The sequence below is a fragment of the Urocitellus parryii genome, chromosome 4 (genome assembly GCF_045843805.1).
Source record: "Urocitellus parryii isolate mUroPar1 chromosome 4, mUroPar1.hap1, whole genome shotgun sequence".
Classification (NCBI taxonomy): Eukaryota; Metazoa; Chordata; class Mammalia; order Rodentia; family Sciuridae; genus Urocitellus; species Urocitellus parryii.
The window spans coordinates 58,310,778-58,323,873 of record NC_135534.1 but is presented as its reverse complement, the minus strand read 5'-3'; the positions used below and the strand labels follow the sequence as shown (position 1 = coordinate 58,323,873).

General features: G+C 37.4%; 1 protein-coding gene and 1 pseudogene across 1 annotated transcript; both read left to right on the top strand.

Moving 5' to 3' along the window:
- The first annotated feature begins 6,543 nt into the window (after positions 1-6,543).
- LOC113176537 (olfactory receptor 2D3-like) lies at positions 6,544-7,056 on the top strand (annotated as a pseudogene).
- A 4,625-nt stretch (positions 7,057-11,681) lies between these two features.
- Positions 11,682-12,638, top strand: LOC113176536 (olfactory receptor 2AG2-like). Its single transcript, XM_026381006.2, has one exon. The coding sequence runs from the start codon at positions 11,682-11,684 to the stop codon at positions 12,636-12,638; it is 957 nt and encodes a 318-aa protein (XP_026236791.2).
- The last annotated feature ends 458 nt before the right edge of the window (positions 12,639-13,096 follow it).

Below are 13,096 nucleotides of genomic sequence, written 5' to 3'. Positions count from 1 at the left end.
CCATAGTATTTACAAGCACATTAGAAAGGCTACAGGGTATCTTTTGATTGAGAACTCATAGGACTGTGTTACTTACATCAGTTCTCAGGACCTCATTTTTAATAACTCCCTCTTAGGAAAACGCACTTTTCAGGTTCTGGAGAATGTAGGCTTGTGACCTTGAGAAAAGTGGTTGACAAAGGTTCAAGGTGGAGAAACTCTGAGTGCTCAGGAATACATACAAATGCAGTGACACAGCCTAGTGGGACTTTGGTGTTCAGCCCATAGGTCTCTGCCCTCTCCCTCAACCTTTTCACCTGTGAGCCCACTGTTCTGAGCTTAGCTCAGCTCAGTCCACGGGGTGACCACCAGGTGAAAGCAGGACTGACTGTGTTGAAGTGGCTTCATTACTTAAGGAGATTCCACAGGGTTTGTGAAGAATCAGCCCTTCCTCTCCTCTCCAGGATCACATTCCTACCTTCCTCCTTTGCCACTTTTCCTCCTCCTCCTAGAGGACTCAGTACAGAAATCCTTCTCCAGGGTGTCTGCAGGGATCACAGTCTACACCAAAGATTTCCGAAATCTCTAGGTTAATAGCCTCAGTCATGGACCTCTTTTCCCAACAACTGTAACCCTAGCATACACTCCACAGCCTTTTGTTGAAGTGTTCCCATCCTCTTCTGCCCTTTCCATCTCTGGCATATAGTAGGGAACAGGGAAATCTAGTCTTTTGATCTTGAAAATCCCTGAATCTGGAAAGTGATGTGTGGTTACAGCCTTGGATGTGATGGCTATCTGAGGGATTTTGTTACTGTCAGAATCACTACCTTGTTCTATCACCTCTGCCACAGTGTAAGTGCTTCACTCTGGTTTCAGATAGAAGGTAATAATTTGTGCAATTTTTGTTATAAATTTATGCAATCTTTCATAAATCCTTGATACATGAGCATGCCTAGGTGAGCATGCTTCAATTGTTCTGCAGGTCATTCCTGAATGCATTCCAGTGGCCTAATGGCTACTGTGTCTTTTATACGTCTTTCCCTTTTTGTTGTATAAGTGTTTGGATTTGAGTATATGAGTGAAAAGAGATACAAATGTGTGTCTGAGATATATGTTTAGTGAATTACTCCATTGATATTTATTTTAAAACTTAACTGCATCAAATGATGGCAATAAGATCTTTAACATTCCCTATCTTTGGAAGATTGATAAAATAGAAAAAAAACAGTGTCTTGAAATTAAATATATAGTATCATATAAAGATGTATTAGTGTAAGTATGAAACCCCAAAAAATCAAGAAGATGTTTAAAAAACAAAAAATAACTTTACTTAACAGAAGTAGTGAAAGCTTGGGCAAAAGCAAAAACAAAAACAAAAACAAAAAAGGACACTGGAGGATTAACAGGAATTTACCTAGCAGATAAAGCAAGAAATAAACTTCCACAAAGGACTCATGTGCCTTTGAGCATGGCAGAGCGTTGGTTAAGGGTTAGGAAGTGGGAGAGATTGGCTTGCAGACATCAGCAGCCAGAGATGCTCTAGGCCCAGAATATTCATTTGAATTTAAGCCTATGCACAATTGAGGGTTATCAAATTGGGGGACAGAAAATGATAAAATTAGTATTCTCAAAAAATTATTCTAGGATACACAAATAGGTTGAATGGAACAATATCAGAGGCAGAGAGATGACAGAGATGAAATAAACAGAAGCTACTAGGTTAGAAAGTAATTCCAGGAAGAGAGAAAAGGAGAGAGGTTTGAGTTAAATCTCATAACTGGTTATATTCTTCATTAGGTGAGAAAATAAAGGAAGGAAGAAAAAATGACTTCTACTTTCAGTGTGATAAAGTAAAACTACACTTTTAGTGTAGTTGCACATATCTATTTCATCTATATCTCATCAGGAGTATTTTTGAAGAATACAAATTGAAGGGAAAAAATATAGCCTCAAGTTTGATTACTTGAAGCTAAATGAGAAAATGCACAGATTACTCATCTATCCGTGTACAATAAAGAATACATATTTACTAATATTCTAGATAACTAAAACTTGTGTGCCAAATGCTAACTTGAGGCTTATATAAATTATCAATTTATTTTTTGCAACAAATAAAAATTAGATACTAATATTCTCATTTAATAAATATAGAAACAGACATGATTTAAATTACTAACTCAAGATATCTATATATTCATTCATATAACTCAGCTTCTTTTTCAATGTTTTCACACATTAGGAGGATTTTGTCTTTCTAGTGATCTTAAGCTCTTCCAACCAGTTCTTTCTGGACTCAGTTTTTTGTTTGTTTTGGTACTGGGGATTGAACCCAGGGGCATTTAACCACTGAGACAAAAGCCCAGGTCTTTTTAATTCTGGGGCAAGTACTCACTAAGTTACTTAGAGCCATTCTAAGTTAGTGAGGCTATCCTTGAATTTTTGATCCTTCTGCCTCAGCCTCCGAAGTCACTGGGATTCTGTGTGAGCTAACATATCACTCTCTAATAGATTATATCAGGTGAATAAGACATAGTTAGCTGGAATTTTTTTTCTAAGTCAGATAATTTAATATTTAGGCATTCTGTGTCTTTTAGTTATAATTGGCTCATGAATCCTGTGTACTTAAACTGTTTTAATTGTTTTCCTTTATCAAAATTAGAAAACACAATGAGATTTCAATTTACTTAATTATCATTAAGTTTAATTTTATTATACTTATTGGCTATTTGGCTTAATATTTATCATCAATTTAAAAATATTATTTATTCAAATGTCTTTTTCACACTATTTTGTCTTATCTCAACTTGGACTTTAATTACCCTTTCATTAAATATTTTTAAAACTATACCTTCATGTCTTCTAAGTTTTAGTCCTTGGTTTTTCTTTACATCCTTCATTTTTTGCTTATTCTTCCTACCTTTCTGTTCACTAATCCTTTTCTTCTTTCTTTCGTTCTTTTTGGTATCAAGGTTGAACCTAGGCACTTAACCACCCCCAGCTGTTTTTTAAAATATTTTATTTAGAGACAGAGTGTTGCTAAGTTGCATTAGGGCATTGCTAAGTTGCTAAGACTGTCTTTGAACTTGTGATCCTCCTGCTTCAGCCTCCCAAGTTGTGAGGAACTGATTCTTTATCAACTGACATTGATGAAGAATATGCTATTAAATCTCTTTTATGGGGCTGGGATTGTGGCTCAGTGGTAGAGCACTTGCCTCTCATGCATGAAGCACTGAGTTCAATCCTTGGTACCACATAAAATAAATAAGATGAAAATATTGTGTCCATCTACAACTAAAAAATATTTTAAAAAATCTCTTTTGTGTTCTCATTTTAATAATTTCAATTTTCAGATTTAAAATTTTTGTTCTTTTCTTCTTAGCAGATTTACTTCTGTGATTAAATTGTCTAGTCTAAAGCATGTATATATTTTATTTCATAATATTTTAAAGGCTGTATCTCATGACTCTCAGATTGCCTGTTTTGATTTATTTGCGGTTCTCTCTCCCTCTCCCTCTCCTTCTCCATTATTCTTGTTCCTATTTTATGGTGTGCCTTGTAATTCTGTTTTGTTGAATGCAGTACTATAAAACCTGTTTGAGGTTCTAAATAGAGAATTTATTTAGGTTTTGGCAGGGACTTTCGAAAAGAGCAGCTCTTGTGAAAAATTAGATTATATTGGTTTAGAGTGGATCATTTCTATATTTTCATTTCATTCCTCATTCCAAGGGTATCCCAAACAAAGCCTAGAGTATTTGTCAATATCACTTATATTGGTAAGCTTTAAAGTCCAATTTTTATCCCTTGTTTCCTACTATTTTAAGACTGCTGGAAGTTTTCCTCAGCTTTTCAACCTGCCATGCCCCAAATTCTGTTGAGCTTATTAGATTCTCAGTTGCTTCTTTAGAATCCACAACCTTCCTCTGGGGGCAGGGAATCCTGCTGTGAGACTCACTACACTGTGCTGTGTCTTTCTCCATGGTCTTTGTACCTTGAGACTTTACTGACTTCATAGTTGTTTTCAATGGAAGGGTTGGTTGAAAATCATGTATCCCACAATTACTAGAAATGGGAATCAGGTTATATGTATTTGTATTTCTGTTCTGGTCTTATCATGTGACTCATCCCCTAATGTTCAACAGTACTCACATTACTTGGCAAAATTCTATTTAGTACTTAGTTATTAGATATTCCTCTCTCTCTCTCTCTCTCTCTCTCTCTCTCTATATATATATATATATATATATATATATATATATATATATATATATAAAATACATATATTATATAGATAGTGTGTGTATGATATATATATATATATAATACATATATTATATAGATAGTGTGTGTATGATATATATGCACATATATATCATTTGTTATTATATCATCTATAATTTTTGCATTTTTAATATAAATTAAATTATTTTATAATTTAATCAAAATTAAAATAAATTATTGAAATTTGTATCATTGTATGTACTCTATGTTATGATTTGACATTAGAGCCTGATGTATATTATAAAATAAAATGAACTAACTTGGAATACATAGCTAAATAAGATACGTGTCCATTATCTTTTGAATAGACTTTTTTCTGCTTAAATTTTTTGTATATGTCTTTTGGGGATTCATTTTTTTCAGAGAATTGGTTCTTATACAACAATGGACTTTATCTAGTGCTGTTAGATGCCATTGCAAGAAACTTTATTTTTATGGCTAGATGTGAGCAAGAAAGAATGTAGCCCTCGTACCTACTGAGATGATGTTGACAGTGGTGAAGACTACCTGGGAGGGTATAGAGGAACATGTTGAATATTTGGACAGTCTTGACCTTCAGCCAGCCCTACTATGGATTTTAGGTCATTCAAACCTATAAATTCACACTTTAAAATTGAACACTTTTAGTAGCCTTTTCTTTTTCCTACAAAGGACACATTCTAATAATAACAAATTTGTGTTCTAAATAGAGTACTGAAAGTTATAGCTACTGAAATACTAAATAAAGTAGGTGGAAAAGGGAAGCAAGGAGCTCACTTTTTCTCACTACCCAGTCTGAAAAGTCCTTCTTAGGTTAAATGGTAGCATTAACACTTTAAATTTAGATTAGTGGTCATGCATCAGATAATATTTGAGACATTCTGTTGTGTAATATTTGAGACAACACATTTAAATGAGATTTTCAAATAACAGCACAGAGATTTTAAAAAAAGGATGAGCAGAAAGCAAAATACAGTATATATTTAGAGGGTCCTAGAGTATTCTCCCCTGCTTAGTGCAGATATTTACAATTAATACTGTCAAACTTTTTCTCCACCTACATCCAAACCATAGAAAGGCATAGGAATTTTACTATTCAGTATACACCATTAACTTCTGCTTACCCTGTCTCAAATCCTAATTCTGAGGTGCATTCTACTTATAGCTCCTTCTATAGATTCAGATGGAGCCCAATACCAGAGGGCATCTTTAGAAATATCATCTATATTTTTTTAGCACAAAAATATGTCTAAAATCAGGGACAAGACTGCTGGGACTGAATACTGATTTAATAACTTGCAACTCAATGGCTTCGAAAGTCCTTTTAAATCATCATAGGAACTTAGAATGTTTTTCTATAAAATGAGGTTGTCAGTAGTGTTCACCTCTTGAAATTATTTTTTTAAGAGTTCCTGGGATACTACAGTGCTATGTAAAGTGAGTTTTTTAGTTGTTGTTATGATGATGATGGTGAACATTTTTATTAGTGTTAACAGTACTGTGTTCTGCTGTCTAGTACACAAAGTGCTAGACGTAACAGCTCTGGTATCTCTCATATGTTCTGCGTTGCAAATAAAATCTCATGTTGAAAATAAATTTACAAAAATTGGGTGAACAACAAAAATACCAGATTTGAACTGACTTCGGCTCCATACTGGCTCTCCCAGCATACCTGACATGTGCTCTGATGACCGCCTTAAGTCAGTCTAGCTGTTCTACCTGGATTTTGACTTCTATTTAAGAGTGGTTTTATTTAAAAATGGTCTTATTTTAAATAACTATAGAAAAGGAACAAAAATTAATATATCTAAGTTATCTGATTGCCAAACCATATTTGGACTTCCTATTATATTGTGGACAAATTTTTCATCAATATCTGTGTTTAATGAGCTACTAGATAATTTGAAATCTAAAAGCAAAAGGTTTTTATAATATAAAAAATTCAAAGTATATACAAAGTATTTTTCAAGAATAAAAAATGAAATTTAACTAAAATAATTCTCTTAATATCTACATAGTAATTTATTAACACCTAAATATATAAATATCTGGATTAGTGAAGAAGCCAGTGTGTGATACTCACTTTCAAGTTTATCAAGCAAAGGTAAATGTGTTTTAAAGCTATGCGCATTGCAGGAAACAGAAATATGAGCCTTAAGGCTAACTGGCCGCTTGTAGGAGGCAGATAAAACCTGATAGACAACAATTGTACTTGTTAGCATTATACATATTTATAAAGCAGTAAAAGATAACATTCAGAATGCTTCTGTTCTCTTTCTGATGACAGGTAAATAAGAATATGAATCAATGGGAGAAAGAAACCAAACTTCTGTGTTTGAATTTACCTTGTTGGGACTGTCACAGGATCCACAGATCCAAATCTTGTTGTTCTGTGTTTTCCTGGTCATCTCTCTTCTTCCATATTTGGAAACCTGCTGATAATACTCCTCATCCAAGTTGACTCTCAACTTCATATGCTCATGCACTTTTTTCTCAAAAACTTATCCTTTGCTGACCTCTGTTTCTCTATGAGCATTATATCCTGATGTTGGTCTACCTCCTTGAGAAAAAAAATTCCTTTGCTGGATGTTTAATACAGATAGATGTCTTCCTCCTTGCAGGATGTGCAGAGTGTGCACTACTGGCAGTGATGTCCTATGACCAGTACGTGGCTATCTGCAAGCCCCTGCACTACTGCACCATCATGATCCAGAGGGTTTGTGTCCAGTTGGCCAGAGTGTACTGAATAAGTGGGCAGTTTTATGTTCAGTGGACAGTGCATTTACTCTGTTTCTCCCCTACCAGGACAGAATGTCATAATATGCTTCAGAGGCAGTGATTTCTGAAATTTTTAAAAATATTTGAACATTTTGATGGACAACATGGTTTTGATATCCTCATCTTTTCCTTCCATTACTCCAATTCTCAGCTTATTTGATTATCTATCCATTAAATGACTTTGCCCACCCCCACAAGATAAGCAAAACTCAATGCTTTCCTCAAAAGATGTGGCAACCCACTTACAAGAAATCATAAATGCAGGGATATCCATTTTAAAACTCAATTAAAGGGACTGTTTTTAGATAAGTTAAAAAAACACTCTGTAGATCAAAAGTGAAGGCAAGAGCTTATTTGAGGATCAGAAATATTTTATGTACATGTCTCCATTGAAATAAAATTGATTTATTAGTAGGATATACAACATAAATAAGTGTTAATGGCCAGAAAAGATACCCAAGAGACACTATATCATGAACAAAAACAAAGATGGTTAGAGAGGGCACATTAAAATCAGGAATATATGTCAAGAAATAAAGCTCAGGAATGATATTGTCACAGGATTAGCTAGCTTTATAATATTCTGCAAGGAGTTTTGTGCATGTGATTAACCAGTTTGCCCTATAGTCAGACTTTTGAGGAAAGCATTGAGTTTTTAAAAATTTCAGAAATCACTGCCTCTGAAGCATATTATCTTCCATCCAGCTTCCTGAGAGCCCCCTTCTACATCCTTGTTCCTAAGGCTGTAAATGATGGGGTTCAACATGGAAGTCATGACTGAATAGAACACCAAGATGACCTTTTCCTTTTCATTCATCATCTTGGAATTTTGTCTCATGTAGAAAAATTTTCCAGAACCATAGTAGAGAACCACAAAGGTGAGGTGGGAGCCACAAATGGAGAAGACCTTGAACCTCCCCTCCCCAGACTGCATCTGGATCACAGTGGAGATGATATGCCAGTAGGAGATAAGGATGAGGGAGACAGGAGCTAGGAGGATAATCACCCCCACTGAAAATAGAGCTATCTGAATATTGTTGATGTCCATAGACACAGCTTTAGGAGAGCAGGCAGTTCACAGAAGTAGTGATTATGACATTCTGTCCTGGTAGGGGAGAAACAGAGTAAATGCAATGAAGATCCAATAAATCACTGTAGGATGCTAACTAAGGTCAGTGAAGGAAGACTTGATGTTTGTATTGTTAACTCCCTCCAGCTGATAATAGACCATACAAGGGCCTCATAGAGGGAGACGGAGAGTGGTAGCCCTTCCAGAAGCCAGAAGATACACTCAATGATTTGGACAGAAGAAAGAATAGGGGTTACTTGCTTCTTGGACCAGTTCTGGCTACCATCTACTTAGTCAGGACAGTCTCAGCAAGACCTCCTGGGGAAGAACAAGTCCTCAGGCTTCAGAGCCCATAATCAGTGAAATGTTGGGCCTAGAGACATGCCCAAGAGGATTCATTAAAATATAGTTTCCTAGAGTGGCATTTTCAGGGGAGGGCATGCCACCTGAGAGGAAGAGACTGCAATATGTCCCCCAGGATAGGCCAGAGCTCACAATTGCCCCAGGGAGAATGGGGCTAGCCACTAGTGGGTCTACTTTGAGTTACTCCTCCCGCATCTTTTACCTCAGTTCCTATGGTGCTTAACATTTTCATGAATCCCAACAAGAGAGGAATATATGAAGATATGAGTACAGGGACTCAAGAATTCAGCCCAAATCACTCTATGACTGTGAAGTACTTTCTCACAAGGAGAGTAGAGGGGAGCCATTCTGAGCGATTTAGTTCCAACCTTTCCTAGGATCCTGCCCAAGATTCTCACCTTCCTGTTTACATCTGTCTCTTTCCCCAGGAAGGAGTGTCAATGATAGTGACCAGAAGAGTCCTGGTCCCAATCACGATCATACACATACCTATATCCCACCCTGCCAGAAGAACCACCTCCTCTTTCTTCATCGTCTTGACCTTTTAGAATCCACAAGTGAATCCCAGGATCCTTGCTGACGTCTAGCAGTGGTATTTTTCCCCAATTGAGGTAAGGACTCTCTCTCTGTTTCTAGGCAGTAGACCCTCTAAGTCTTGAGAAACAGAATCAAGATGGTGTATACTCTGCAGTTCAGATTCTCTAGTGCCTTAGGCTTACAGCTCATTCAATCCTTTCTCTACAAGGTGACTGTAGGCACTTTGAATATGTGGGAACTTTTGCAATCATTTAGTGCCACTGGCCAGTACAGAGTCTCTAGAATTCCTGATGCTGGCTTCCCAATAATATTCTCAGTACTTACCCTTGGTGCATCTGATTTTCCTGGACTCTAGTAGTCTGATGAGGTCCCCCAAAGGAAAGCACCTTCAAAGAGGAATACCTAATATCAGCTGAAGTTTCTCTTGAACATGCCACAGAAATCCAACTAACGTTAGTAAAAATGTTTAAATATACTGATCAATGACAGAGAAAAAACTTATAAAAATATGATTCTAAGCTTTAGCATTATCTGAATGGACTGACCATCTACAATGGTCCTCTATTCATCTCAGCCTCTGCTGACTGACTGCTCTTGGTTTTAGGTACCTATACACCTCCAGCAATTTTCCAGAGAGAAAGTCCTTCCTTTTTTGGTCCAGTTGGTGCTCCCTGGCCTTTCTCAAGTGAGAAACCAGTGAATGGAAAAGGAGAGAAAGCAAGAGTCCTGCAACACAGAGAGCTGGCATGTAGGTAGGAAGCTGGAGGCCTGGTGACACCTCCTTAACAAAACCCTGGGTTTTTTTTTCCTCCTCTTTGACAACTCTCCAAATACTGGCCCAGAGATCTGGAGAAAGGTGCTCAATTATTTCTTTCCCTTTATTTCTCTATCCATTCATCATTTTATTCACCAAAATCAAGAGCATTTCAATTCTCATAATTGCCAGGAACAGTGCCCAGAATTGTTCTTGAACATCTTAATTTTTTCCCCATATGTGGTATTCCAATCAACATTCCTCAGATAGTCATGTACTTTTGGTTTCATGAAGCAGCAGGAATATCATACACCACAATGAAGGGTGAGGCTTCACTTTAAGGAGTATTTCTCTGGAGGCCTCCTTGCCTAGCGTTTTTTTATGGCAAAAGTTCAGGAAGGACATCACTGTACTGTACGTCAGTGTCCTGACTTTTACAGCACTATCTGCTCTCTTTTTGTTATGCCCTAACTGTTTTTGACCTTGCCAGTTTCTATTCATTCTCAACCTGTAGTTTATATCCAACTTTGTTGGGGAATCCTTTTGTGAAACCTCCTTTATTTGTTTTGAAGTATGTCATATTTTCCTTTATATATTGATTATTGCCAATGGATGAGGCAGTTGTTTTTGTGATTAGTTTCACATCTATGCAATTATCCTAGCATCAAGTGTGGTACTGGATACATCAAAGGTCCTTAGCAAATACCCCTGATGAGTGAATTAAAGGAGCTGGATTTTATGGTGTCTTGATGTCAAGTTTCTATGATCTCAACTCTGAGATAACAAGGGTGTTGACATAAAGAAAGATAGGAACCAGTGCACATATTACAAAGGAGAGGTGATAAATTTGTTAGTGAAATTTTCTCTTCTCTTCCAGAGTGTCTTCTACATTCTCCACCTAACTGTGAAAGTTCTGCATTCATAAAGTGCATGCTGAGTGGATACCATCACCCCTCTCCAAAACATTCCTCCCCAGTCCCTTCCATTAGTAGTATCATATGGATTCCAGATTCAGCAAGGCCAGCATCCTTCTATATGCTCCAAAGATTTGTGAAGCAGAGGAAGGTATTTTTTTTATGCTCAGAGTGCTTCTCTGAGTCCCAAGTAAAAGTATAGCTTTGGGCCTTAGCTACAAGGCTTCCTCTTTAGTAACTCATTAGTTTTATGATATCCCACAAAAACAAACAACTTCTATGTATCTGTGAATCCTATAATTTTGTTTTTTTGTCTCCTCCTGAGTGAATATATAATCACTGACTTCAAATAGGTAGATGTCTTTTCCACTGTTCCTACTCATTTACCTCCAAAATCTGCATCACTCTGACCATTCAATTAAGCCCAGAATTGTTATTCTCTAAAGCAGAGTCACTGTATCCCTATCAAGGAGGAATGGATGGCTCAAGTGAATAAGAATCAGGTGGCCCAAGAGCCCTGAAATCCTACTAGTGGGGAAGGTGTCAAAAAACAGTGGGACCATAACATAAAGACAGACATCAGGTCAAGGGGAGAAGATGGCAAACAGTTTTTATGAATAAAATTCTTAAAGTAGAATTGTATCCCCAAGTAGATTTTAAGCAAAAAAGAAAAAAAAAACAGCTAGCTTTAAAGCACTTCCCAATGTTTTTGTTTATTATGAAGAGAGAGATGTTTTCATCTATGTACAAAAATCTTTGTGCTTATTCTCTCACATATCTGTTTGGAGATAATTCTTAATAATTAGCATCTTCTGACATGCATATTTTACATTTAGATGGAGGCATATCAAAATTCAATAAAAGCATTTAGAAATTCAGAATCCAGTGGGGGGAAATTTAGCTAAGAGAAGGAAAAGATGTTTCATAGAATTTCTATTGACCTCTATCTACTATATTGGTGTGGTCCAAAGGTAGGCTAACTTCCTCTGAGATTCCTTCTTCTTCTTAGCAATTAATAGAGCCATGCAGAATGGAGCTCTGGAATTTCTCCTCTACCTGGGGAAGCAGCTTCATTTTGGTGGGGATTCTGAATGACAGTGGGGCTTCTGAATTGCTCTGTGCCATGATCACAATCCTGTACATGCTGGCTATAGCAAGCAATGGACTTCTGCTCTTGGTTATCACAATGGATATCCGGCTCCATGTGCCCATGTACCTCCTGCTCAGGCATCTCTCTCTCCTGGATCTCCTGTTCACATCGGTTATCACTCCCAAAACCCTCCTGGATTATCTGCGGAGGGAAAACAGCATCTCCTTTGGAGGCTGTGCCCTTCAGATGTTCCTGGCATTGACTCTGGGTGGTACAGAGGACCTCTTACTGGCCTTCATGGCTTATGACAGGTATGTGGCCATTTGTCATCCTCTGAACTACATGATCTTCATGAGGCCAAGGGTCTGCTGGCTCATGGTGGCCACATCCTGGATCCTGGCATCCCTGAGTGCTTTAGGACACACCATGTATACAATGCATTTCCCTTTCTGCATGTCCTTGGAAATCAGACATTTGCTCTGTGAGATCCCACCTTTGTTGAAGTTGGCCTGTGCAGATACCTCCGGATATGAGCTCCTGGTTTATGTGACAGGTGTGACTTTCCTCTTGCTGCCCCTTTCTGCCATTGTTGCCTCCTACACACTAATTCTGTTCACTGTGCTCCACATGCCCTCCAATGAGGGAAGGAAGAAAGCCCTTGTCACCTGCTCTTCCCATCTGACTGTGGTTGGGATGTTCTATGGGGCTGCCACATTCATGTATGTCCTGCCCAGTTCCTTCCACAGTCCCAAACAAGACAACATCATCTCTGTTTTCTACACGATTGTCACTCCAGCCCTGAACCCTCTCATCTATAGCCTGAGGAATAAGGAGGTCATGGGGGCCTTGAGGAGGGTTCTGGGAAAATATGTGCTGCCAGTACACCCCACCCAGTAGAGAGGGCTCTTGGCTCTTGACTTGTCTCTTTATTATTTTGTCTCCAAATGAAATTGCTATGTTCCTTCATTCTTGACTATTATACTCTGTCTGAGATGATACATATATTTACATTTGAAAAATTTCCCTTATTTTCTACTATGTAGCTCTTGTGTATATGGAACTTAATCTGAATGCATTAGGCACATATCACCCTGATTTTGAAGCTTCATATGAAAAAGGGACTAGGAAAAAGAAAAGCTTTGAATGGATGTCTTTGACTCATTGACACATACCAAGGTAGCCATGGTAGGAGACTAACTTTCCATTTCAACATTGTGTAGCAGTAGGGACTTGGAATTGCTTTGCGACTGAGCAAACTCCAATGGCCTGTTCCCTTTGAACTGGATTCTTAGATAATTAGTACATAGAAGGTCCACAGTGTAGAGAATCAGATGTGACTGCGTTACTATTAGTGT

Bases quoted from the DNA above. Each gene is read 5' to 3' on its own strand.
- LOC113176536 (XM_026381006.2), top strand. From the start codon at position 11,682: ATGGAGCTCTGGAATTTCTCCTCTACCTGGGGAAGCAGCTTCATTTTG.